Raw genomic sequence first — 26,117 nt, forward strand, 5'->3', positions numbered from 1 at the left:
GTAAATTATCAATCACACATGTTAAACAACTATTATCAACAAATCATGCTGAAGTGAAATGATTAGGGGCAGATTGTTGGAGACTGTGATTCAGTAGTTATCAAACTGAAATAGTTATCAACAAATGACACATGTGATTTTCAACAAAGCACACTGAAATACTTATCAACAAATCAGTAATAGTTATGAACATTTAAGTTCAGTTTGATAATAGTTACCAATGTTGATAATAGTTAATTCAAGTCACGCAGCTAACACATTAGTTGATAGCAGTTCATTACAACAATTCATGCGTGATTGACAACAAATTCAGCAAAATCACATTATCAATCACACATTGAAAATTACACAACTATATGCATTCGTTCAACTAATTATCAATCTGCATAATCATACTATGTTCTGCAAAGATGTGATCCTTTCATTTTATGTTGGATCAGTTTCTGCGTATTCATACTACGTTCTGCAAAATTTATACTTTAACTCTAAAAGGTAAATGCATAAATGTTCGTCACAATATGTGCCGCATTTTTCAAGCATACCATTTATCTATCTGCATAACAGTAATTTTCAAATATATTTTGTGAATCACAACCCTAACTTTTTTATTTCAGCGTTTGGAGGACGAACCTGGTTCATCTATGGCCTGAAAGCCCACGTTATCGTCAACAAATTCCTTCTCTACAGCCGATGGTGGTCGCGGTCGAGCTATGGTTCGCGAAGTAGAGAAAATGAGGGCTACAGCGGTGGGTTGGGTTTACGAGTGGGTGGCCGTCGGGAGTGGTCGCCGGTGAGGCTGGGTTCGGTGGAGGAGGAGTGATTCGGTGGAGGAGGAGTGAGTGTGACAGTGAGGGGGAGTGAGAATGAGATTGAGGTGTATACTCTGTATAACCTATATAGCAGAGCGGGAAAATGGAAATTTATGTTTGGTTTGCATTTGGGAGACGAGTTTTAAAGAAAAAAATTTCTAAAAAATTGTTTGGTTTTAGTTTTTGTAAAAAAAATTTCAAAATCACTTTCTCTCACTTACATATCAATCAATCACTTTTTCTCTCTCCTCTCTCCTTTCCAATCACTTTTTCTCTCACACACATCTACTCAAATTCTCCCAAAATATCAAATCATTCCAAACTCCCAAAAAAACAACTCTCCCAAAATACACAACCATTGTTAACATAAATTTCAGAACATAAACCTTACACTTTTGATCATTTACCATGTGTATTATCAAGAAATCAAGACAAAATGACATACCTGAATCCATTGATGAACGGTTAAACGGAAGCGTGATTATCAATGAACTCTTTGTTATTGATTATGTTATTGCCTTCTAATCCTTTCCCCTTTGGTACCTTATGTTTTTCCTTGAGAGGATTTAGAAAATAAAATGGCAGTGTTCTTCTTTTTTCACCTTTTTCACTTGGGAAGGAATACGGACCATAACCTTTTAAAGGTTGTAATTGGTTTTCAAAACTGAAAGGTTGTGGAAGTTAAAAATGAATGAAAACCAACTTTAACCATTATTGGTTTTAATTTCTATTTATTGGTTTTCAAAACTGAAAGGTTGTGGAAGTTCAAAAGGAATGAAAACCAATTTTAACCAATATGTTTTAATTTCTATTTCTGCCTCTCATAGAAATAGAAATTATACAACTAGCTAGTATCTACACATTAGGTCCATAACACATATACCCTTAAGCCTATTAACTAAATTGAATCACTTAAATTGTAGGCTTCTTATAAATGATAACACCACATTTAATTATGTGGTCCCATTGAGACATTATCTAACAATCTCCCACTGGACCACATATGTATCCTGAAAAATGTGCTTAACTTTACTGAGCTCAGAAATTTGTTATCATAACTTGAGGGTATCCAAACAATCTTGTCCATTAACTATATTAATATAGGATCAAAGCGGTCTTCATTACATCAATCGTAACTCGACCCACCAATGGTCACGTATACTAATACAGCTAAATGACATAGATCAATCATGGATGCGTAGCATGGAAATTACATGTGATGTGATCCATACATGCCTATTTCCAACTGGTCCTACTTAACTTTATTGAGATCAATACTTCACAATACGTAACAGAGCGTAATAAACAGAATATTTCATTTCTGCAGAAATTAATCCAATTACATAGATAAAACTCAAGGCTGACATAAAGCAGTAATATAAATACAAACTCCCACTAAACCAGAATGTTCTCAAATAGAACAACACCCATCTGAGCAGTGTGCTCATGAAAAACCTTGAGTGGTAGTCCCTTCGTAAGTGGATCCGCTATCATGGAGTTTGTCCCAATGTGCTCTATGGAAATCTGTTCACTCTGCACTCTTTCTTTTACAACTAGGAACTTGATATCAATATGCTTTGATTTTGTCGAGCTCCTGTTGTTATTTAAAAGAACAAACCCAAAAAATTTTTAAACTCTCTCCCCAAATTTTTTTTCAAAAACAACTCTCCCAAAAACAAACCAAACAGTCTTCATTTTAATTTTTAGTCCATAAGCCAAAAAATCACTAACAAAAGACAGAATGAATTAAGACTGGGACCCCCTTTCCCCGTACAAGGATCCTCTCCTTGCAAGCCCCTCCTTGTGCCTGTCCTTGCAGAGCCGTCGGGCCTACTTTTAGGCCCAATTTTGATAATCCAAACCGTTAATATTTTCTGATTTATTCAGTATATCATACCTGTAAAAAATCAAGTTGATTTATTCACTGTAACGCCCAAAAAATTTACCCATTATATATATATCAATGACATGCATTATTTAAAGAAAACACTTCAATAATTCATTATAATATTCATCAGAGTCTTACTAAACAAAAACATTACATGTAACATCAAATTTAATGCCCTAACGGCTTACATCTTTCCAAGCCAACACTTGGACACAAAAGTATGAGTTCTAACTCAAATATAAATAAAGCCCTAGGCTTGAGTGTTTACATGTACTAACAATAAAATAAAACAAATAACTAGAAATAGTCTTCAAAGTCCAAGTCCTTCCAAGCTAAGTCCTTGGAGGTAGCTTATCACCTGAACCTGAAAATGATGTTCCCATAAAGGGTGAGCCACAGCCCAGTAGAAATATACTAAACCACATATAAGCAATGAATAAAGCAATAGCGTTCAACAGATGGTTAACCAAGATAATCAATTACTTCATTTTACAGTCTCATGACACTATTGTCTAAGATACGTTTTACTTTCCAACTTTATCAACATGGCTCAGAACCTGGCCAAACTTACAACAGTGAATTATATGTATCATATTCACATTCTTCCAATATCAACAAACAAATGAGACTCAAGCTCAAATCAAAACACTTCATACTTCCAGATTGATACACATTTTAGTGTTGTATCAATAAAACACTTCTATATAAATAAGCACACATAAAAGTGATGCTAATGGAGTCCATCCCCTATCTCCTCCCAAACAAAATCCGGTTTAGAGGTCCATCCCCTATCTTCCCCTAAACCGTGGAGTACATCCCCTATCTCCTCCCACACAAACCAATGTATGCAAATGCAATGCTCAATCAATACACGTATTTTCTGTATCAATGCAATAGTAAAAAATTAATGACTTAACCAATGTGATTAGTTTCAGTTATTCCTAATCCACATGCAATGTCTACAACAATCACGACTATCCTCCACCGATAGCCCAAAACAGTTATTTCTAGACTGGAAATAAATATATCAATATCAACAATTCAATAGGTGAGTGATTTAAATTACACAACTACTCCATTTAATCAATGAATTCCTCAATTTCATGAATTTAACAAAATTCCCCAATCTCCTGAAATTAATTATACAAATTAATTTATTATTACAACTAGGGTTTTTCCCAAAATTACCAAAGCATTTCCAACATATCAAAATACCAAAACTTAGAACAAAACTTATAAGATGGAGTAGGAAATCCCTACCCTTGAAGAAAAGAACTGGAATGAAGAAGATGACGAAAACCAAGGTGCTCCAAACCCACGATTGTTCAGATTAAACGGAAGCCCTTGACCCTCTCTATCTTTTTAACAAAGGACTTAGGGTAGAAATACACTCTAAGTAGATCAAACCTAAGAGAGAAGGTGTGTAGGGAGAGGGAGAAGACGGTTCTAGGGTTTTAAAATAAAAAAGGAGATGAAAAATGATCCAGAAAGTCGGATCTCGGATTTTTATACCAGTCGCCCCGCTCGAGCGTGGAAACCCCCGCTCGAGCGCCACTCGCAGACTCCCGCTCGAGCGGCCAAACTCCCGCTCGAGCGGCGAATGCACACTCGCAGAAGTTTTTGCAGACAGGTCCCCGCTCGAGCTCCTAACTCCCCGCTCGAGCGTTATTCACGACTTCCCGCTCGAGCATCTAATCCCCCACTCGAGTGGCCAACACTACACAGGACATACTGGATGGGTGTATTCCCCGCTCGAGCGTCCAAACCCCCGCTCGAGCGGACAAGCCAAAATCTGGGCAACCAGACTGGGTTCCTAAGCTCAACCAACCTACTCCAAATCTTCCTAACACAACCCAAGACTGAAAATAAGGATTAAAGGGTGCAAACAACATACTCTCAACAATCAGCTCCACAGAACCTAAGTCTATATATAACAAGTAAAGAAAAGGGAAACCGGGATCGCTATATTCACTCTCTCTGCTTCCAAGTCCCTATGGAGCCTCCCTTTCTCTTCTCTGCCTTGGCGCGCTCGCCCTCCAATTCCCTCTAGAGATCGCCTACTCTGCTATCCACCTCGTCCTTCTGCCTGACCAGCTCCTCATTATTGCTCATAGCCTCTTCATGTCGCTCGACCGCGGCGGCACAGGCTCTTTGGGCCTCGTCGATCTTCTTCTGCTCGCCAGCAAGTTGGAACTCGAGCGACACAACCTGGCGGCGTGTGTCCTCCAGCTCCGCCTGAACCGTTTGCAGCTCAGTGTGGGCACTCTCCCAACTTGCACTCTTCTCCTTCAACTTTGCAAGCTGGGCCTTGGCCTCATCTGCCTTGAGTTTGCCACCCCCCGCCTTCCTCAGCAGGGCCCCTGCTAAGGTGGTTACCTCCATTTGAGCGAAGTATAACCCCCTTAGCAGCTCAGCCTCGTTGAATCTGGAGGCCAAGCGCAAGGCTGCCTCTTCTACAATCCCTACAAGGCGATCTGCCCCTGCTCTGGCTGGGCCTTCTTCTCCCTCCAGCCGCCCTGCGGTCCTACCGACTCCTCCTTCTTGAGGTAGAAGACCCCCCTGAGGCTGTCCCTCCCTCCTTGGCCCAGGGCCAACAGCCTCATCCTCCACTTGCCTTTCGGGGACGACCTTTGCGCCCCCTACGGCGATCGCCGCCACCACTGGCACCACCTCCATGACCTTTGAGGCAAGCATTTATTACGACAACACCTCTCCGTCGGAACAGGACCCCCTTACCCTGAGCAAAGTAAGGTACAACATAGGCTTTCGACAAGGAGAGCAGGTCGGAAGGGACAACGAAATGATGAGAAAAGGATATAAGCAAATGTTGTAGACAAGAAAAAGGTTAAGTTCTCTATTTGGAATCCTCTCCCATATACTCTGCTTCTTTCCAACAACTTGCTCGTCCGAGAGTTCGCTGGGGGACTACTCCGTTCCCCATTGAACTTGCCTGCAGGTTATCTGGTGGGCTTGATCATTTGGACACGGCCTGGAGGAGCTTAGACCTGTCTGATCCATACACTGGGACGAACAACATTAACACATAATCAGTGCAAATTTCCTGTCACAAACATCATATCCAAGTACAACAAAATCTATTACTTTGAAAACACAAAAAATTAAATTTAAAAAATATGAAAATACTAAAATAACATAAAAATAGCAACTTCCTAACCACCTTTTAGGGCTGGTTTGGCATGTTTACAAAAAACCAAAAGTCAAAAAGTCAATATTTTTACTTTGATCACATTATTTTAAGTCACATCACCTCACACACACATCATTTCAACCCCTAACCCAAACGGAACTCATATTTCACAAAAAGTGAAAAAATACATTTATTTATATTTAAAAAGTGAGGAAAAAAATTGGACTAAAAAAGTGCAATTTTTGTCTTTGTGGATGAAAAAAATGTGGATGTTTGGGTTAATTTTTTGACTTTTATAAAAAAATGTGTATTACAAAATTGTATAAATTAATGTGTAAGGCAAAATTAGAATTCGGAATTGTGTAGGCGTAATTTTTGACTTCCTGTGAATAGTAATAACTTTATGACTTTTTGGTTTTTTTTCCCAACTTGCCAAACTTGGCCTTAATATGTAGTGTCACGTACGTTTCCGTTTCCCTCCCAAATTTGGAACAAAAACCAAAGTCGGCAAACAGCGCTTTTGAAATCCCACAGACGCAGTACTTTTCATGATGACACACATGTCGTAGCCTTTCTAATCTCACCAACTCATTTCCATTTCCCATACAAATTTCGGCTACTTTGCTGTCCCTCCTTCTCTCTCCATTTCGGTTTTGCTGTCCACCTCCAGTAACACACTCTCTCTCTGTGTCTCCATTTCGACTGCGCCAAGTCGCCGACGGTAACAGTCACCATTTTCTCCGGCATGTGTGAGTCTGTCTATTTTTTATTTCGGAGCACATTATTATTATGACCTACTGTGTTCCACTCGCACGACATTACCATTCATGAACTATGAAACTGTTCCTCCTTAGGTAATTGAAACCATACGTACGATTAGGTATACAAACTACACGGGTGACAAACTGATATTGCCATTGAGGAGTTCCAAACTGACAGACGGTCTTCGTTGAGCAGTGTAGTCGGGTTTTTATTTCTCTGCATGAAGGTAAGTTGCGTATGGGTGCTGTTGGGTTGAATGTCCGATGTGGCCCTGTTTCAAGTGTGCGCATTGGTTGTTGATTCGGGCTTCAAGTCGTAAATACTATAAAACGAGTACAACATATGGCTAATTAATTTTCGTAAAACAGTGGCATGCCATATCTGCATAAATTAACGACAACATATCATAGTTGAAAATAAACGAAAAGTACCACTCGTACAATGCACGTATGACTCAATGGTCCGTTGATTGTAAGTTGTTAACAGTCAATTTCGTTTTGTTACAATGTGGGAGTAACGTTCTTTCTGCATCCTTATGAATATTGCATGCAATTCTTTGCAGGAATTATCGTAATTGGATATGGGCGACATGTCAGACAATGCGAAGCAACTGTGAGTTTATGTCGTTCAGTATTTGATACATTTAGGTTTGCAAGGTTATGTTTCCTGTACCTACTAAATACCACGGTCTGTTCGTGTATGGCATATTGTGCCGTTATGTACTGCCCTCAGGAGGTTGTGCGATTTGAGTTTGACACATTTGCGATAGCCTCAAATTGCACCATGAATTTCGTGTAATGGATTAAAACTGTGTCGATTTCTTACCAGAATATGTGCACATACGGCACATGTCGCGTATTCTGCGGAGAGCATTTGTGAAATCCATAATTCACTGAGTTATACTAAACCACTTCGGTTCATCATTTTCGGTGACAACGGAAAACGATGTTACCAATTTCACGAAAATGGCACAACTTTTGAAATGGGAAGGCAAGATTGACTAACTTGAAAGTTAACCGACGAAGATGATAGGATGCACAAAACGTACATACCACCGATGTAATTTGGCCTTGAACAAAATTTCATTTACGCTGATATTTGTTACAGGCAAAGGAAAACATTGAAGGCAAGTGGCAAAGGTTCAGGAATGGAAAGGGTTGACATTACCGAGCCCCCTCGTCGAAAGCGGCCACTTGGGCCATTTATTTTTTACAGGTTCGATCCGTGTCCTTCAAAGCGGCTCACAGTACGAATCCCTCTCGTCAGAAACATGTGACAGTATTTTTGCACAATTCTGCATTACATATTTTGAACTCATAGCTTGCGCCTGTGCAGATTTCAGTTTGTACTCACAAGAAATTAAGATTTTAGAGACCAAAAGTAAGGGCCAAAATAATTTGGACCATTTATAATTTTTGTTGCAGAAATGATGTGGTTATTATATTTTTAGCAACCAAAATTGGACATTACGGATGCATTATTATGTAGTTGGGACCAAATTTGTTTGTGTCACAAATTGTGTACGTATATGTATATATATCCATCCATATCTAACATATACTTGCACCGAAATTGACAATGGTTGCAGCCAGGAACAATTCAAGGAAAGACGAGAAGCAGACAACCCCGGACCGAATATGGTTAGTGTGCAGACATGTAGTAAGTAGAGTACCGTGATGGAAACACGTGACTGCTGTGATAGCAAAGTATGGACTTCTATTCCATGCGCGCACCAGTCATGTGCTTCCATTGTGTCGCATTCAGCGATTTCCAGCAGTCATAGAAGCCATATTGCATGTTCTTATAAACTCCGATTATTTGTAAAATTCCATGTCCGTTTTTATTTCAACTGTGTGCGAAATAGTAATTTGTATGTGCAAACATATGTAAATACCAGAAAATGTGCACACATTGCGAGTGATACAACTTTTGCTAACAATTATTTTGGACTTACAGCTCCTATTTGTCCTGTATGTGCGTCACGTTGGTGTAACACTTACAGAGCCGAAAGGATATTGGGGAAAGGTGGAAGGAACTCCCCTGTGATGAGAAGAAGAGGTTTCAGGACATGGCTAAGGCAAGTGCCAAGGAACTGGGCGAAGAAGTTGCAAAGAAATCTGCAAAGGTACTTACGTGCTTAGTGTTTTCGTAACTGCATTTGGGGAGGACCTGGTATCGACACAATGTTGGTTACTTTTTTGTATTAATGTTCACGTTAATCACATTGCAGAGTAAAATGCAAGTCCGCATATCATTGAAGGCAATTTTTGATATCGTGAACCGGTGTAACGAAGCACAAAAGCAGGCAGTCATTGATATTGGGTTCGGTGGCCTCCTGGGGTTAAAGTGTACCCGTATAGATCACAACATGTGCCAATGGTTGGTACAGAACTTCGATCCCGACACGTGTTCGTTGACTGTTCATGGCCGTCACCTGAGGCTCACCTGTGAGGAAGTGCATGTCTTATTGGGTATACGGTCAGAAGGCAATGACGTGCAGTTCACTGGTTCAATAGACGCATATCCCAATATCTACGAAGAGGTTGGAGCTGTTAAAGGAATCATTCCTTTGAACCAGTTGAGAGTTTGTCTGACTGAGAGTGATGGTGCGGATGACGAGTTTCGGCGGAAGTTTGCGCTGTACGTCTTGGGGGCCATGTTGTGTCCTACCACAATGACCGCATTGAGCCTGTCGTTCGTTCATGCCGTGAAGGACGTGACCGGTATGGGGGCATGTAATTGGGCAAAGGTGACACTGCAATTCCTTGTGAAAGGTGTTCGGAAGTATAAGATGAAACTTCAGCGCCAGGCAACTGGATGTGTTTTCCTTCTAATGGTAACGTAATCGACCGTTGTTTGTTTGTACCATGCCGATTACATATTTCATCCATTGCTGTGCATATGGTTCAATAAAATGGCAGTCGTTGCGAAATACAAACTTACCTGTTATTGAACAGCATGACAAATATACCTGTACGGGCCACATTTTTTGTAACCACGAAAAGCTTATCTTTTGAACCGGAAAGCTGCATGGGGATTCTGCCATCGAGACACATAAACACATACATATGATTGTGTTGTAAGTTGTATGCATTGTTAGCGAATACGGATTACTTTGCTCGGAAGTGTATAGTAAATATCTTTTCCCCCTTACAATGCAGCTATTTTACTTGGATCGTTTTGCCCCTCCCTGCAAGAGTACGTCGGCTACTACACGCTCCATCCCTCGGCTAAATGATTGGGGTGATGCCGAAATACGGGAGACGAGGCGACTTATGGGAAGGAAGCAAATGTTGCAGCAACATGAGGTAATCAACCCATTCGTTCTGCACATTTGACAGCATTGCCCCACCTGTGTTATGGATAACGGTGACAGACAGAATATGTGTTCCTATGACTAGGTGACAAGCACCGACAAATAGTGACCCATTCCTTAGCGTACGTCATATTTTCAGTTTGTCCCTCCCTATTTACTCTGAAATACTCGAACTTTTGGGGGGAAAACATGAAGTTTCCATGTGGACGATGTTGTAGCCTTACAAATTCAATTTTATGTACTACTTCTGTTACGAAATGAATTTTCGTTAAGCCCTGAAGTCAGATTTTTGGAAAAGCTTGAAGATTTTGGTTTTTTAACCTTGTAAAAAGGTCAAAACATTGTCGTTCAGTTATTGTTAGTTAGTTTGTAATTGAAAGTTTCTCTTTGTTTATGTAATTGGGAAAAGGTAAAGTGGTAAACATGGGATCGACTGTGAAGTTTTTATCCACACCAGATGAGCATCATTTACAACAACATTTTTTTTCCATTTCAGACGAATGGAGTAATTAATTTTTATTAGATATATTTAATATGTAAAGTGTGTACACATATGTTGTGTGCAACTTAAGAAAGCAGACGGAAACTTTACGATTCACAGTTGAGCTCGATTAACGATTCAGTGCATTACCATTTTCATTTATGATTTGAATCCGGATTTGACAACTATGTTAGGTGGAGTTTCATCCAACAAAAGCGGAAAGCAACGACATTGATGACGCAATTGACACACACCATGTCAATAACAAACAGAAACCACGGATTGATGATGTTCGTTTGAGCAAGGTTGAGATTGACATTGGTGAACTGAAGGAAACCATGAAGCAAGTGCTTCACAGCAATGCGGAAATAAGGGAGATGTTGCTCAATTTCCGAGGGAAGGAAGCTGTTCACAATGCAAAGGTAAGCAAAAGCAATCAGTACACATGCTTCACACAGTTCACAGAGGTTACTTGAAGATGAAATATCGTACCAGGTTAATGTATGTGTTTGTGTGATTAGGTGGAGTCCACTGAAAGAAATTGTAACATTAACATATCCTCCAGCATTGGTGAACTGAAACGAATGCTGAACGAACTGGTTGCAGCTATATTGTCTGGGAAACAACCGTTTACTGAACAGACACACATTGCTGAAATGAAGCAAATGATGCAGCAAGTGCTGGCAGGTTTATCGGAAACAGCACAATTGGCTCGCTCAGAGGAAAACGGTGTTGACCCTACCATGGGAGTCGAGTTGCATGATGGCGGCGTGGTCTTCCCAAATTATTATGGTAGCCCAAATGAGGGTAATGTTCAAGATTTACAGGGGGTGGATTGGGAGGACAATTATGTGAATGGAATGTTGTCCAATGAGATAATTGATATGCACGTTGGACAGTTGCGTACCATCCAAGAAGTTGGGGACATGCACAACAACCGTCGCCTTGAGTTGGAGGAAACATACGCAAGCGAAGAAAGCAAATCTCTTTCAGTTCAGTTTCTGTCCATGAAGAACGTTGCAAAACAGAGTTTATCTTCGTTTGATGATTTGCAAACCTTGCCACCAATGCGAGGAGAAGCAGACAATGTGCATCCTTCTGCTGGTAAGGTTGCCCAAACATTGGGAGCGGGACAAATTGTAACAGCCACACGAAAGGGAAGAGGAAGAGGAAGAGGAAGAGGAAGAGGTGTTGAAGCGACAGACGTAGGGGATATGCATTCGTGCAACGATAGCAAAATAAGTACTCGACTTACTGCCGAAAAATTCCCAAGTCGCCACATCACTTCACCTTTCGTATGTTTCATTATTGATGCCGACAGCATTACTGATCATAATAGAACCATTATTTGTGTTGTATTTTAATATTTGTCATTCTACTGCAAGTTTGCAGTAACAAATGTTGTACAATTGTCTTACAGATTTCGGACAAACTCCTGTCCAAACTGCACAGGTTGGACAAGCGGTTCCGTTCAGAGGTTAGACATCGCTTCACCAATTTTAGATGCATAAGGATGTGTTATGTACTTTGCAAATCACATTTCTGAACAGTGGTGAGTTAGTTAATTGTTTATATTAATAGGAGGAGTTGATGTTACTTGATTGTTTATATTGATAGAAGGACTTGATAACACTGGAGAGCAGAGAGGTTTTATCAGTGGCCCAAGACGAAGTTGTTGACTCTGTACTTGACGACAGAAACAATGAAAGGTACGGATGAGTTTAGTACTCGCAATTAACCTGTTCCGTAGTATTTGTGAAATAAGTTTGAATTCCACAATTTTCATGTGTCGTGCTATGTTTATTTGATTCTTGTAGGTATCAGTTCTTTAATTTTTCATTCTCTATGATTTTGATGGGTTTATGATGGGTTTATGATGGGTTTATCCATGTCGTATGTAGGATTCTCTTTGAATTTAATGCAGTGGGCTACGGAAAGATCAGTGGCTAAATTTCCTGTCTGAAGTTTTCTTCTTTTGGTCTTATCCTGCACACATGTACCTATTGGGAAAATTGCAAACCACTGATATTTTCACAAAAATTTTAACACATTCATGGAAACCTTTATAATTTTAATTATGAAACTTAATAAAGTTTACCAATGATTTGCAAATTTTTTTGAGAACTTATAATGAAGTGCAATTTTCCCTACCTATTTTCTTCTACTCTGCTTACATTTTCCATTTTGATCATTTTGGGATATTGTTGGCTCCAGTTTGTAAAAAACGTGTTTCTTTTTTTTTAACTTGCTGACCTGTAAATGAGCATTTCAATTTTCACATATTATTTTAGCAAATACTATTGGACATGTCATGAGTTGTAATATCTAAAACTTTGTCTTTTCATTTTGTTTTTTAAAAACTTAAAACTAATCTTCATTGGATTGGAGCCTAGTAGAATCAGGAATATCTGCCATAGTTGTACAACAGGAAAAACTAATCTTATGTTGTAGAGTTAAGCCAGATACGTTTAAGTTTTACTAGGCTGTAGGTTGCTTCTTACTAATTGATGTATACGTTTTATGTAGGGACATTGTCGTGTCTATGAATCTGCATGAAATGCCTTGCGAATGTGCTACGCGACGTGACATGCGCACGCTGAAACCAGGGACATGGCTATCCGACACTGTAAGTCGTGGCATCTGACAATGTTATTTCCACTATATTTGCATGATGGACATATCCATGTAGGGACATTGTTATTTCGTATTACATTTAAACAAATGGCAAACCTTATTTCGCAAGTTGCCTGGTCTGTTACAATGTTCCAGCCAATCAACTTGGTTGCGGTTCAATTGACTAACGGACAGCGGCAAGTACACAAAGACGGTAGGCATACTGCGTGGTTCTTTCCAGTATATTTGTCGGTAAGTAAGTGTTTTAGGTCGGTTGTGTATTGCAGAAGACATATTTTCAGAAAACTTTGGCTGACTGAACTTTACACACTAAACATGCAGACTTTGATACTAAATCAAAAAACTCAACCTCTGAACCATGAAAATATGGTCAAATCATATTTTGGACATGACAGATATACTGGGGTGCTTGATGCATGTGAGAAGGTAATATGAATGTCCATCCCATTGAAGCGAGTAGATTTAATATGGACGTCGGTAATATGAATGTTGATCCCATTTACTTGAATGTCAATGTAAATATGAAAGTGCGTACATGTTCGCATGCCCTCTAAACAATGTCTTCGCTTGTGTTTATGTATATGTGTAGATTTACATGCCTTTCAATTATCGAGGAGTACATTGGGTGTGCCTAAAAATAGATATGGTAGACCGTGTGGCGTACCTATTTGACTCATTGGCATCCGCCACACTGGACACCAACAAGCTGAACACAGCAAAAATGTTGGTATGTCGTGCTGAATTTCACAAATCTACTTCCACACTGTCACATCCTTCACATAAACTAACCGTCTCATTCTGCAACAGGTTCAAACAATGCATGCCTTACTGCAACTACAGTTTGGAAATGAATATGCTGTAGACATGCGTACCTTTGAGGTGCGCATGTTAGAACAAAGGCCATTACAACAGCTGGACGAGTAATCCATAAACCCTGCGTCACATTGACTTCACTCTTGAATCACTCATTTAACGAACCTGCTTATATTTTACGAGAGACTGAATGTTACATTTCATTTGTAGCACTTTCGACTGTGGGATGTTTGTGATCAAGTACATGCAGCGGCCTGATATACCCAGCGGTCCACACAAGGTACATTGTACCGCTTAATTTCCAATTGCGAAATAAATCCGTTTATTCCCTACCGCTGTAACCGTACCTGATTTGTGTTATTCGCTTTCTGTACATAGTTTCATCCTTCTGTGCGCCGGAAGTTGGTGCTTGACTTCGTTATGGATGTGAACAATACAAAGATGGGCGAGTATCGTTCGTGCATGTGATTGATTGCAATTACAACAAATAGTGCAGCGATTTTATCATGGCCTGCCAGTACGAGTGTAATTTCGATGCCCAACCACAACTGGATTACTGCATCAGCTTGTCGTGACAACTTTTTAGGTCGCAGCTGTGATAATACTAATTTCCCACGCGTATTGATTGCACACATAATTCCAATGTTTGGGACTCGAACAAACGAGGGAAAGTAGTCATGTTTGTTTGCTTTTATCGTGGCCTGTACGTAATGTGATACACATAATTCCAATGTTATGGGTACAGTACAGAACAAACAATGCAATGTCATATTTGCCCAAATGACTATACTAATGTTTGTCCAGTGCAATGTGATATTTGTCCAACAAACAATGCAAGTTGAAAGTAGTAATGTTTGTTCGCTTTTACCACATGAATTATGTTTGTTCGATTTTTTTTAATGCCAGGATTTTGTCCAAAACAAAGCAAAAAAAAGCCCACAGAAGAAACAAATGGCGGTGACTATAATGCACTTTGAAGGGGAATTGATTACTTCATAAAAATGCACAAACGGTGAAAAATTGCACAAAAAATAAAAACAACCATACAACAGACCATTAAAAACACAGATTATTGATATTCAATTTTTTTTTGTTCAGCAAAACAAAAAACTGTATTGATGGAAAAGCACATACAAGGTGTCAATGATACATCAACAAAGAGGAGGTTGGAGACCAACGAAGAGAAACAAAAACAGAAGGAAAACAATAACAATGTAACTCCAAGCCCATCCTCACAAAACCACATAACAGGGCAACCAGATGAAACTCCAAGGCAGCATGAACAAACTTCAGACCATACAGCCACCATTGAGACTTGAGCCTGAACCTTCAACCTCCATTGAGACTTGAGCCTGATCCTTCAACCTCCAAAAAAAAAAAATTAGTATAGCAGCAGACCAACAATTACAACAAGGCCCGCAGCAGACCTCCAATAACTTTCCCCAATCCAACAGCAGACTTCCAATACAGCACACCAAAACATCATTCAAACAATTGCAAAAAGGCCAATATGCAGCAGCAGACTTAAGCCTATTCGTTGATCCCATATAGCAGCAGCAGAGTACATATATAGCAGAGCAGATTTGAAGCACAGCAGAGCAGCAACCAGAAATGAGCATGCTTGACCCCATAAACTAAGCCAGAGCAACAAGCCAAAAATAAGGCAAAGCATAGCAACATTGAAGCACAGCAGAGCAAAAGTAGCCACCAAGAAGATATGGTAATACCACAGACTGACCAAAATCCTGCATACCACAGCTTGACCAAACTCCTGCACCCCAGTTTCAAAAAACACCAAACACCACCCCCTAAATGAGACTTTGATACTATCCAGAATACAATATATGTCGTCCACTAAATACTGTAGGCCTCTATAACTTTGCTTACAGCAAAGTGCAACCCTCACTTTCACCATCTCAGCCAATTTAGGCCCATCAACAATCTTATCATTAAAAAGGAAATCATTCCTACCTTTCCAAATCATTCCTAGGTGTGCAATACAAAAGAATACATATATAAACTAGCCTAGGATTTGGGGAACAGAACGCCTAGAACACCCCACTCTGATTGAGCATCTGCCAGCATGGCTTGGGCTTGGTCCAACTCAGCTTTAGTTGTCTGAATGGATGTAGAACGATGTCTAATTTGGGAGAGCATCATCCTTGCTTCTTGATTAAGCTGGTCGTGTTGCTGCTGCAGATGAGCCTTTCTTTGCCGGACAGAGGCAAGTTCTGCCATGAGTTTGGCTTCCTCAAGTTCAAGTGCTGAGTGTTGCTGAAGAATGGCTGCAGAGGTCTGCTGGCTGAGTTTGAGTGAAGTAGATATGGTGTGGGCTTCGTTTAGGAAATCCTTATTGGTTTGAATATCCTTCGAGCAAGTCTGAACCATCTCTGAAAGGGTTGGCCATTCTGTGATGATCTTGGCCAATTGCTTTAGTTGAATGGGGTTGAAAGGATTAGGGGAGAGGTTTACAACAGCAGAAAGACAGGCCAAGGTTTCATCAGGTTTGTGGAGAATGATTTCTTCAACTGGGGTGTTAATGAGGTTGATGAAGGTGGTTAAGGTTTGTTGAGTTTCAGCATCAAACAGATGTAGCCTTTGAGGCAATGGAGATATTTCGTCTAGATCTTGTTGAAGAATAGAAACTTCGGCCCAAATATCCTGGCATGGACCGACGGCCTGTGAACATTAATAGTTTGGTGAGAATATATGCTTGCAAGTAATAAAGAGTAAATAGGATGAGGTTGGAAATGGTAGTACCTGTCCTGATAACGTTCACGCAGACGGTTGGCCTTGTTCAGCTGTGGTTGTCGCATGAGGACGAGTTGTTTCTGGTACTGATGAGATGGCACCATCAGCGCCTTGAGGGTGTTTCTCTGGTTCTGCTAGCAGGGGAAAGTCATGAGGACCTTCAAGTTCTGTCTCGCCCATTGGTCGTGGAGATGAGTCCTGTATTATGTCCATCCCTGTAAATTGGAGAACAATACCAGTTACTCAAAGAGAAGTTTTTTTTTCCCAAACGAACAGTAACATTTGTATTTCTATTTACCTTGGTTGTGGTGAACTTCTGGTTGAGGGGATTTTGTGTTGTCATCTGTTGGAGAGGATTGGCTGTTGATTGAAATGTCAAATTCAATCCTCTGTGATTCTTTGTTTGACGTTTGGGAATTGGAGGGGTTGGATGGTGATGGTTGAGGGCTAGAGACAGAAGGGACAATGTGTTGAGGAGAAGTGGAAGGATGTTGTGATGCAGACTGTGTGGATTGCTGTGGCGAAGACTGTGAAGCAGGTTGTAAGGAAGTTTGTTGCGATGCTTCAGGTGGTGGTGGAGTTGGTTGTACAGTGGGTTCTGTGGGTACATTACTGATTGGACTGGGAATTTGATGAATGTGTTGAGGAGAAGTGGAAGCATCGTCATCATCAGCAGCAGCAAGGAGTAATCTCCTTCTTTTTCTCTGCACAAAAGTAAGTGATCAGTCGGGCGTGAATGCAAATTCAGATGCTGTAAATATGTAAAGTGAAGGCTTACTTGGTAGAGCTGCCCTGAAGGATTTGATGTTGTTTCGCCAACCATTTGGCTGAGAGGGATATCCCACTCACTTAGGTCTGTGCTTAGAGCAGGAGCAGTGGAAGGCTCTTCTCTCTTCTTCGCCGTGACCTCTGTCTCAGCAGGGGTACGGGTGGTAGCTCCTCTCTGTGCTTGTGTCTGCGCGGCAGCGAAAGAGTCTGCCATTAATTTCGGAACTGAGGGGGTGTTTGTCTGAGTAGTTGCATCCATTGGATCCTTGCCTTTACGTTGGTCCCTAACCAATGGTTCAGCAGCAGGCACAATTTTGGCTGTCAAGGGTTAAACAAGTTAGTGTTGTAGAGAAAAAAACAAAACAAATTGCATGACACAGTCAGGGATATGAAGTATATGAAGGAAGGATACCTGTAGCCTTAAGCTTGGAAGGCGAGGATATGCGGCCCTGAATATGAATACAAGTATCGTTAAGGCAGCTTTCAAGTGGCTTGCAGAAAATAATGGCAGTCATAAGTCCCCACCAATGGTCAAAAGCAGCCGAGCAGTCCGAAGCAGGTTTGAAGAAGAAGGGGCCAAAATCTTGGAAAAGTTTGGTGTTCTCTGTCAGAATGGATTCAGCTTGTGTAGGATCTTTCAAGTGGATTCTGGACCCAATCTCCTCATGGATGGTTGGGTGGAAATAAGGATAAGGGATAGCCTGGGAAAGACCAAATTGCCTGGACCATTGATTGGGACAGTATGTCTCAAAACTGCAGCTGGATAGCTTGGCGGAGGATATGGAACAGCCAACCAAGACATGTTTACAGGTGAGAATGTGTCTCCAACTCTCATTTTGTTCTTGGACTTGCTCATTGTGTAAATCAGAAGGGTCTGTGAAGAGGAAGCGAAGTCTACTGGAGGAGAATTCAAAGTTTTGAAATGGCATGTACAGGTTGGAAGGTCTCTGGGAAGGAAGGTTGTAAAACATGGTAAGATGATTTGTGAAAGTGAGTTTTGAATGGCTGTTATAAGTGAGCAGTTGCTCAGCATAGGAGTGGCAAACAGGTTTCAAGGTGTTAGGTGGTGGGGGTCGTGCCTCAGGGAAATAGGCATACAACCAGGCCTGGAAGAGCCAGAAGGGGCCACCACAGTTGCCAGAAATCTTCTTGTCGACAAAGGAAAATAGGGCCTTGTAAAGGGTGGCAAGAAGATAAGGGGCTAAAGCCATAAGTTGGCCGTCTTGCATACACAAGGCAAGGGGGAGGTATTCTTTCGTGATCTTGTACCCAGGGACACAAAAAAGAAACTCACAAAGCCAAAGTAAGTAAAAAGCAGTTCTTTCTTTGTCATCGACAGGGGAACCACGCTTGCCTTGGTATTTTTTGGCAAAATCTGTATAGCACATGTCAGTGTTTAAAGTAAATGTCACTTTTGGAGGCTCAAGGAGAGCATGAATTGGATTGCCCAAGATTGGCAGACTAGTCAAGTGAGCTACATCTAAGATGGTAGGGGAAATCATACCAAAATTGAGGAGTAGGGAGTTACTAGACTGCGACCAAAAGCATGCAGCAGCAGCAATCAGCCCTTTCTCCACGTCATAAATTTTAGTCGACAGTCTAATTGCTTCAGCAATGCCCTGGTGCTTCCATACTTCGGCATCGTGACCTTCAATTCTCCTGGCCCAGCTTCGCCAATCAGAGTCTGGTGACCTCCACCCTCTGAGTGGGTTTTTGCTGACATTCCAGTTAGTCCACTTGAGTCCAGCTTGGTTGAGAAGAAGGTTCTCACCATTACCAAGGGGATAGTATGGAGCTAGCTCGTCTGGGAAGTAAGACGCGAAGGTAGGGCCTAGAGTAGCCTTAGCGACAGAGCTTGGGCTGGGCAATAGGGTTGCAGCAAATTTTAGAGGAGCGATAAGTGCTCTGATAGGGTCCGGGAAGCGGAGTAGGTCTTCATTGTTCTCCTCAGATGGAGATGGTTGAGATTTTTTCGGTGCCATGGCTTAGGGTTTTGTGGTGCTCTGGTTTTGAACGGCAATGGTTGAGAAGAAGGAGTACAGTCTGGGGAGTTCGAATCAGAGGGAAATGAAGTGGTTTGAAGTTGAAAGGGTGGGTCTTTTATAGCTTATGATGGGGCCAGTATATTTAAAAGCTCTTATATTGGGCTGTACTTTATGTTTGTTTTGGGCCCAAACAATGGCCCCCTCGTTGAAGTTAAATATCATATGACTTGGACCCCCATGACCCCCTCTCTCTCTGATTGGCCACTTTTTTTTTTTTTTTTTCAATTTCTTATTTTTTTTCCTTCTCCAAACAGCAGCCCCCACGTGTGTGTGTGTGGGGGGGGGTGGGGTGGTGGTGATTGGGGGGGTCTCAATCACTTCCGCAATATTTAACTTGAACATGGGGGCCATTGTTTGCACCAAGTTTTGCCAGTCTCTGTCGACAGATGGTCCACTTAATCGAGGGCATGTGGCCAAGTCTGAAGGAATGTCCACGACCTGAAAGTGGGCTCTCTGCATGTGGGTCACCTAGAAGTGATAGGGGAAGTTTTTACCACCAGTCACGGAGTTAGCGGGCACACTTTCAGGAGGAAGCATGAGACAAAGCAGGAGCCTTGCTCTGTCGACAGAAGTTTAAAACAGTTGGTGGCCATGAAATAAACACAAGAAAAGGGAGCTCGACAGATAGAAGTGGAGGTTTAGTATTGATATCCGTATACTGTTTTTGTGGCCCATCATTGCATGATCCCACACGTCTACACCATAACTGCCACTGTAACTGCCCCGACTTCGAATCTTCAAGTCCACTCTGCCAAATATTGACTCTTCCCTGTCGACCTTCCTTTTCACCATTGTGGGGCATGTCCCTCATCATTATGAGACAAAAATCGACAGAATATTGTCCACTAAACACAACCACAGTCCTTGCAAACTGGGTCAATGAACCGCAACACTTGGCCACTCACAGTTACTGCCCCTGACTATGAATCATCAAACTCTGCCAAATATTGAATTTTCCCTGTAATTTAATCAAAATATATTCAATGTCGGTAAACTTGAAAATACGTTTGAAATAACCTTTTTCTATATTGTAATGACTTAAACACAATTGTTGTCCTACATTTTACGTAACGAAAATACACAACTTGTTTATATCAAAAACAAAATATACATCTCGGGTTTATAATCCAAAAAATGGGAACTACTTTTTTTTAAAAAAAAAGTTCACTCATATTTTCACCTACATTCTGATTGGATATTAGATTAAAAATTCCTCTTTGCACCTATTTTTCCCACATCCTCCCAACAGCTGCTCCATTCAACTAACATTGAATCTTGCATGCCACCTGACTTACACGCTGGAGCAGTTACTGGCAGTGCTCATGGATTTAGTGGCCACCCTCCAACAGGAAACATGAACGAATTGGGAGTCTGTATCTGTCGAGGAAAGGCTAAAAGGACCTGGGCACAGGTGGTAACTTCAATTATATGCACTTCGACAGGTGGCAACTTACTTTCTACATTGTAACTTCTGTGTAGTTTTTTCCCTTCTACTTTCTACTTTGTTACAAACAACACAACAACACAACAACTTACTTTCTACTTTCTACTTTCTACTTTGTTACTTTCTACTTTGTTACCATCACTTCATCGAAAGAAGTCTTCATCCATTTCAGGCATTTGAACCAATACCACAATTGCTTGATTTTCTTCTTGAACTTGTCAACTTTAAATTACTGCTTCGTTGCTGTCCATATAGGCCCACCATAATTTTACTAACAATAAACCCATAGTAAACATTAAATAATTTCACAACTCCTGTTCGTAACTCGTAATTCATATACCGATCGGCATGGAGATAAAGTAACGAGTTCGTTGGGTTACTTTCTCCAAGTAACACCCAAAATTAACTGCCACTTGGATTATATACAAAATGCATGTGCTGGTATGTAATTTTGCAAACCCACTTGGACAAAATTCGTATTTTACTCGAAATATAATACTAATTTACAGACACAAGTCATAACAAATCAATACGAAGCGAAACACATCGTTAGTTGATAAACCACACCGCAAAAAACCCTTCAGTTAGATCCAACCAAATATGGAACAGAAACAAGCAACCCGCAATAGGAATCTTGGAATACAGACATAAGCCAATTTCCCACCCAAAACAACACACAGACAACCCATATATATCTCACCTCACCTTCAGTTAGTTTTGAAAATGACAAGTCACTGCAAACACAAATGACAACATCACTCTAAACAATATGGGAAATTTACAACTCGTGGCCTTTTACATAAGTAACGTTGTGCCATTTCCTGGCATTGTACATAACCAATTATTTACACGTTACGTACAGCAATCCGTGCAAAATGAAAACTACATACATTATTTCCATGTGTTTTCAATAGCTAAGGGAATAAGTAAATCATACAAATTATACAATTACCTGATTCACCTCATCAATTGTGTTCGAATCATTTTTCCACACTGCTGCTTCAACACTACCGTATTGGCCCACAGGCTGCTTGGAATCAGGAGAAACATCAAAAAATAGTCGTTGTTGCTTAATGTGCGGTGTACTTGGATCCACCAACCCAGTTTTGCAGCGAACGGGCAATGACTCCGCATTGTACTCACGGTCAGTTATGTGGGGTGTATCTGCATCTGAGTTATTACCCACTGTTCGGCTAAACCGAACCTTAGGACACGTTCGCTTTGTGTGCCCAATGCATTTGCAATTCCCACATTTTCTTGGTCTTCGACAGTTGGACGAGGCCCGTCCTGGGTTCCCTTTTGTCTTCACAACATCAGGATCTTCTACTCCAAATTGTCGACAGAATGAATGTTTCCCTTTGTCTCCATTCCCACCGTTCAAATTCCTCTCATATAACTCCTTCATCCGGCTCGTCATTGGAAGACATGCATCCCTAGCATCCTTGAAACCTTCCGTTGATTGCGAGGCGTAGAAACACATTTCGTTGTAGGAAGAACACAATATCCCATACCGGGCCGTCTGTGTTGTAGTGCTATCAATTGAGGGTTGAGGCCATTGCTGGCCATCCTTGCTTGCAGCCCTTGTCCATCTATGCAGCACACAAGTTGGGGGAATTTGCGTTAAATTTTCAGCTTTCATAACACATATCATGTGGCAGCAAGGTAGCCCCAACGACTCAAACTTCATGCAAGAACATCTCATTGCAGCATCCATTGGACTGTGTGTTACTATCCATGATCTGTCCTTCACTCTGTACTTATGAATATAGTAGCATTTCTGACCATCCGGCAAAGGGAACACATCCTTCACATTCAACTTCCCCTCTTCTAAGATTTCATCACGGAACATTCTAAATATATTTCGGGTGACTAGCTCAGCTCCATGTCTCTCTATATCTCGCAATGGAGTAATCAATACCGGAAAAGTGTTATTTGTTTCAGCATCATCTCCAGCCTCGTTATACCTTATCCTTGCAAGAGCCCGATCATAGTGCCTAACAAATTCATATAGCTTCAATTTGTGTTGGAGGAAGGGATTGAAATAAGCATTCATACACTCCGAGCGCTGAGTGCTCTTCATCCCAGCAAAGAAATGTCCACGCATATATGCCTCAGCCCACATATGACGCTTCTCATATGTCTCCAACACCCAACTGTTGGTTTGAAGTCCAAATTCTTCGACCATTGTCGTCCAGCCATGCTCAAACTTTGTCTCATCCATTTCCATGTCCATGCACTGCTTGAAAGCATGTGCAAAGCCACTTATGTGAACATTTGAAACAGCATTTTTCCCAAGATGCCAATTACATAATCGATGTCTTGCATCTGGAAATACTCTTCTGATTGCCTCTCGCATCGACTTATCCCCATCTGTTAGTACGGACACAGGTGCTTTATTGCCCATCGCCTCCATAAATGTTTCCAAAACCCATGTGTATGTCTCAATTGTCTCATTAGCTAGCAAAACACATGCAAATATCGTGGTCCTAAAGTGGCTAGTCACACCAGCCAACATGACAAACGGTTTCTTGTATGCATTGGTTCTGTAAGTTGAGTCAAATATCAACACATCACCAAACTTTGCGTAGTCGGCCCGTGATTTCGAATCTGCCCAGAACAGATTTTGTAACTTGTTATCGTTACACACATCATACTTGTAAAAAAAACGTGCATCAACATCAAGTTTTGCGCATAGGTAAACCAACGCACCCTGCGCATCACCATCCTCAACTTCTGCTCTACGTTCGGCTTGAATATGGTTGTGCAGATCCGTGCGGATGAAACCAACATTCTCATAAGACCCGGACTGATTTACCATATAGTCCATGATTTGGCTAGTCTTCACACCGACATTGCGCATAGTCATTGCTTGAGCTTTGTCACCGCTGTTTAAACTGCGATGTGACCTCAGATACATCACACAGTGTTGTTCCGCCAATTCATGGTTGTGGTCTGCGACGAAGTGAGTCACAACATACTTTCCCCCTTCACCAGCATCCGCATCGTACCGTATGCGAAATTGGGCTTTGCAACCTACTCTTGTTAGTGCCTTGGGAGCTCTACTCTTCTCAGCAACACGGTCCAAGTATTTTGGTAATCTCTGACCTTCCCTTGAACACAACCACAGCCTACTAACGACCTTTCCCTCTTTATTTGTGTTAAATCTGGATTTTCGTATACTAAATCCCTTGGCTTTAGTATACGCATTGTAGAAATCTTCTCCATCTTCGACCGAATCAAATTTCTGTTCCAGAATAGCACGTTCAACATCACCAACCATGTCATTGCGATGAGCATCGTCAACCATTTCTTTTTTCACATCGGCTCCGCCATCTTCAACGTTCATGTTGGTTGCTTCTTCATTGCTCGGACCAGCTTCGCAACCATGATCAGGTTCTGCCCGACTTTCATTCATCAAACGGATGTCATCTGCTTCATTTGGAATGTCATAATCATCACCTTCCCTTTTAACTTCCGCTGGGGCCATACTGCACATGACATTACTACCAACAATTACTTGATGACCGAAAATTGTTAACACAAACACAAACATGACATTTTCACACGGGTTACCTGTTTGTGCAAACACAAACACTCGCTTGAGAAACAGAAAGAGAAAGGTTAGCTGCCAATGGAGGGGTTTCCGTTGGAGCGAAGCGTAGAGCGGTTGAAGTTAGGATGGGGGTTTAGTTGAGGGAAAATAGCTGAAGTGAACGGGCCAGAGAGACAGAGAGGGAGACAGAGAGAGGGACACAGCTCCATACCTCATATCCAGTTCGAGAGAAGGGCTTCACTTCAGCAATGGAACCAACACAGCCTTCTAGTTACATTGTTGTTGGAAATCGCCCGTTATACTGTTCCCTACAGAGCTTCGTCAATGGAACGAACCCAACAGGGCCTTCTCCCTGTAATGGAAATCAACGGTTACACTGACTCAACCTTACACAGAGAGGAGAACAGAGAGAGATAGAGACGAAATACAGAGAGTGAGTGGGATGCAATCATGCAAATACAAGCATTAACCGGTTGCCCCGGTTTCAACTTTTTCACGATTAAACAATTCAATGGTCTTGATCAATTATTGTAATCTAACGGCTAACAATTGGGTTGCATATGGTGTGCAACCTTAAGGGGTTTGCACACTTAAGCACGACCCAAACTTGTAACATATATCATAACATACGAAACCTATGCTTTTACTTGGCAATTGAGAATAAATGGTAAAGTTTTAGAAAAGTGCAAAACAAATGTATTCTATTTCCCATTAGCAATAAATAATAGTGCATTATAACTGAATGTTAAAAAGCACAAAGTTCACAGTAGTAGCAAACAGGCAAGGTTGGGAGTCATAACATCTCATTTTACAATTTGATACCATGTGAGGGAACTCACACATATCCTGTGAACAATTACAATTTGATATATGCTTGTGCTTCTTCCTCCTTTTTTTTTTTATTATTATTATTCAAAAACAAAACACTCTGCCAGACCTAAAGTAAAAATAAATCAATACAAAACAGTTTTGGGAATTCTCAAAGAAGTTAAATTGTAAGAGCCTTTGGTTGTCTCTAAATTGAAATTTTACTGTCATATTTTCTATGAGATCTAATTCACATCAATAATCTTTCTATAGCAACCGACTGGGCCTTTTTGTTTTTCTAACAACTATTTATTTATTTCAAAGTTTTGATATAAACAATTTAGAGTCTTCTAATTTTTTTAAGGAAATGCCGACCCAATGGCATGCAAATTCTAACTACAACAAACACATCAGACCAAACAAAAATTTCCTTTATTGGACAACCAAGAAACCAATAAACAATTAGAATTGATGAGCTAGTTCCCTGAAGTTTACTTTCAGAAAATACACGCTTTTTCAAAAATGGATTTAATGGTAACAATATCAATCTCCCATAAGGTATCATACAGCTTCAGTGGTTCGGTATGCTAAAATAGTGCGCACAAGACAAATTTTATATCTCCTCAAATATTCTAATGGACCTTTCGTCATTTACAAAGAACATATGGCTCCTAATAAGTCTGAAACAGACAAGTATTTTGATGCAAGTTAAGGAATTCTCTGAAAACAAAGAGTTAAACTAAGTCATATATGGGGTAAATGCATTCATCAATTGTGTTTATATGAAAACATCAGAATTTATCTTTGAGATCATTGATTGGCTTATCAAGCAACTTTCCTCCATATAAAATTCATTCAAAAGTACATGAGGAGATGTACCTTTTGACAAGTAAACTCA

The 26,117-nt window shown here is 40.7% G+C and overlaps 1 protein-coding gene across 1 annotated transcript; it reads right to left on the reverse strand.

The window, feature by feature from the left end:
* Window positions 1-16,611: 16,611 nt before the first annotated feature.
* On the reverse strand, window positions 16,612-19,556 carry LOC145797136 (uncharacterized). Its single transcript, XM_082883541.1, has 4 exons — window positions 17,783-19,556; window positions 17,381-17,688; window positions 16,901-17,306; window positions 16,612-16,817 (listed from the first exon to the last, which is right to left on the reverse strand). The coding sequence occupies exons 1-4, from the start codon at window positions 19,350-19,352 to the stop codon at window positions 16,627-16,629; spliced, it is 2,475 nt and encodes an 824-aa protein (XP_082739667.1). The 5' UTR covers window positions 19,353-19,556; the 3' UTR covers window positions 16,612-16,626.
* Between the last annotated feature and the right edge of the window lie 6,561 nt (window positions 19,557-26,117).

Source organism: Camellia sinensis, chromosome 8 (assembly GCF_055761805.1).
Source record: "Camellia sinensis isolate YWXY chromosome 8, ASM5576180v1, whole genome shotgun sequence".
NCBI lineage: Eukaryota > Viridiplantae > Streptophyta > Magnoliopsida > Ericales > Theaceae > Camellia > Camellia sinensis.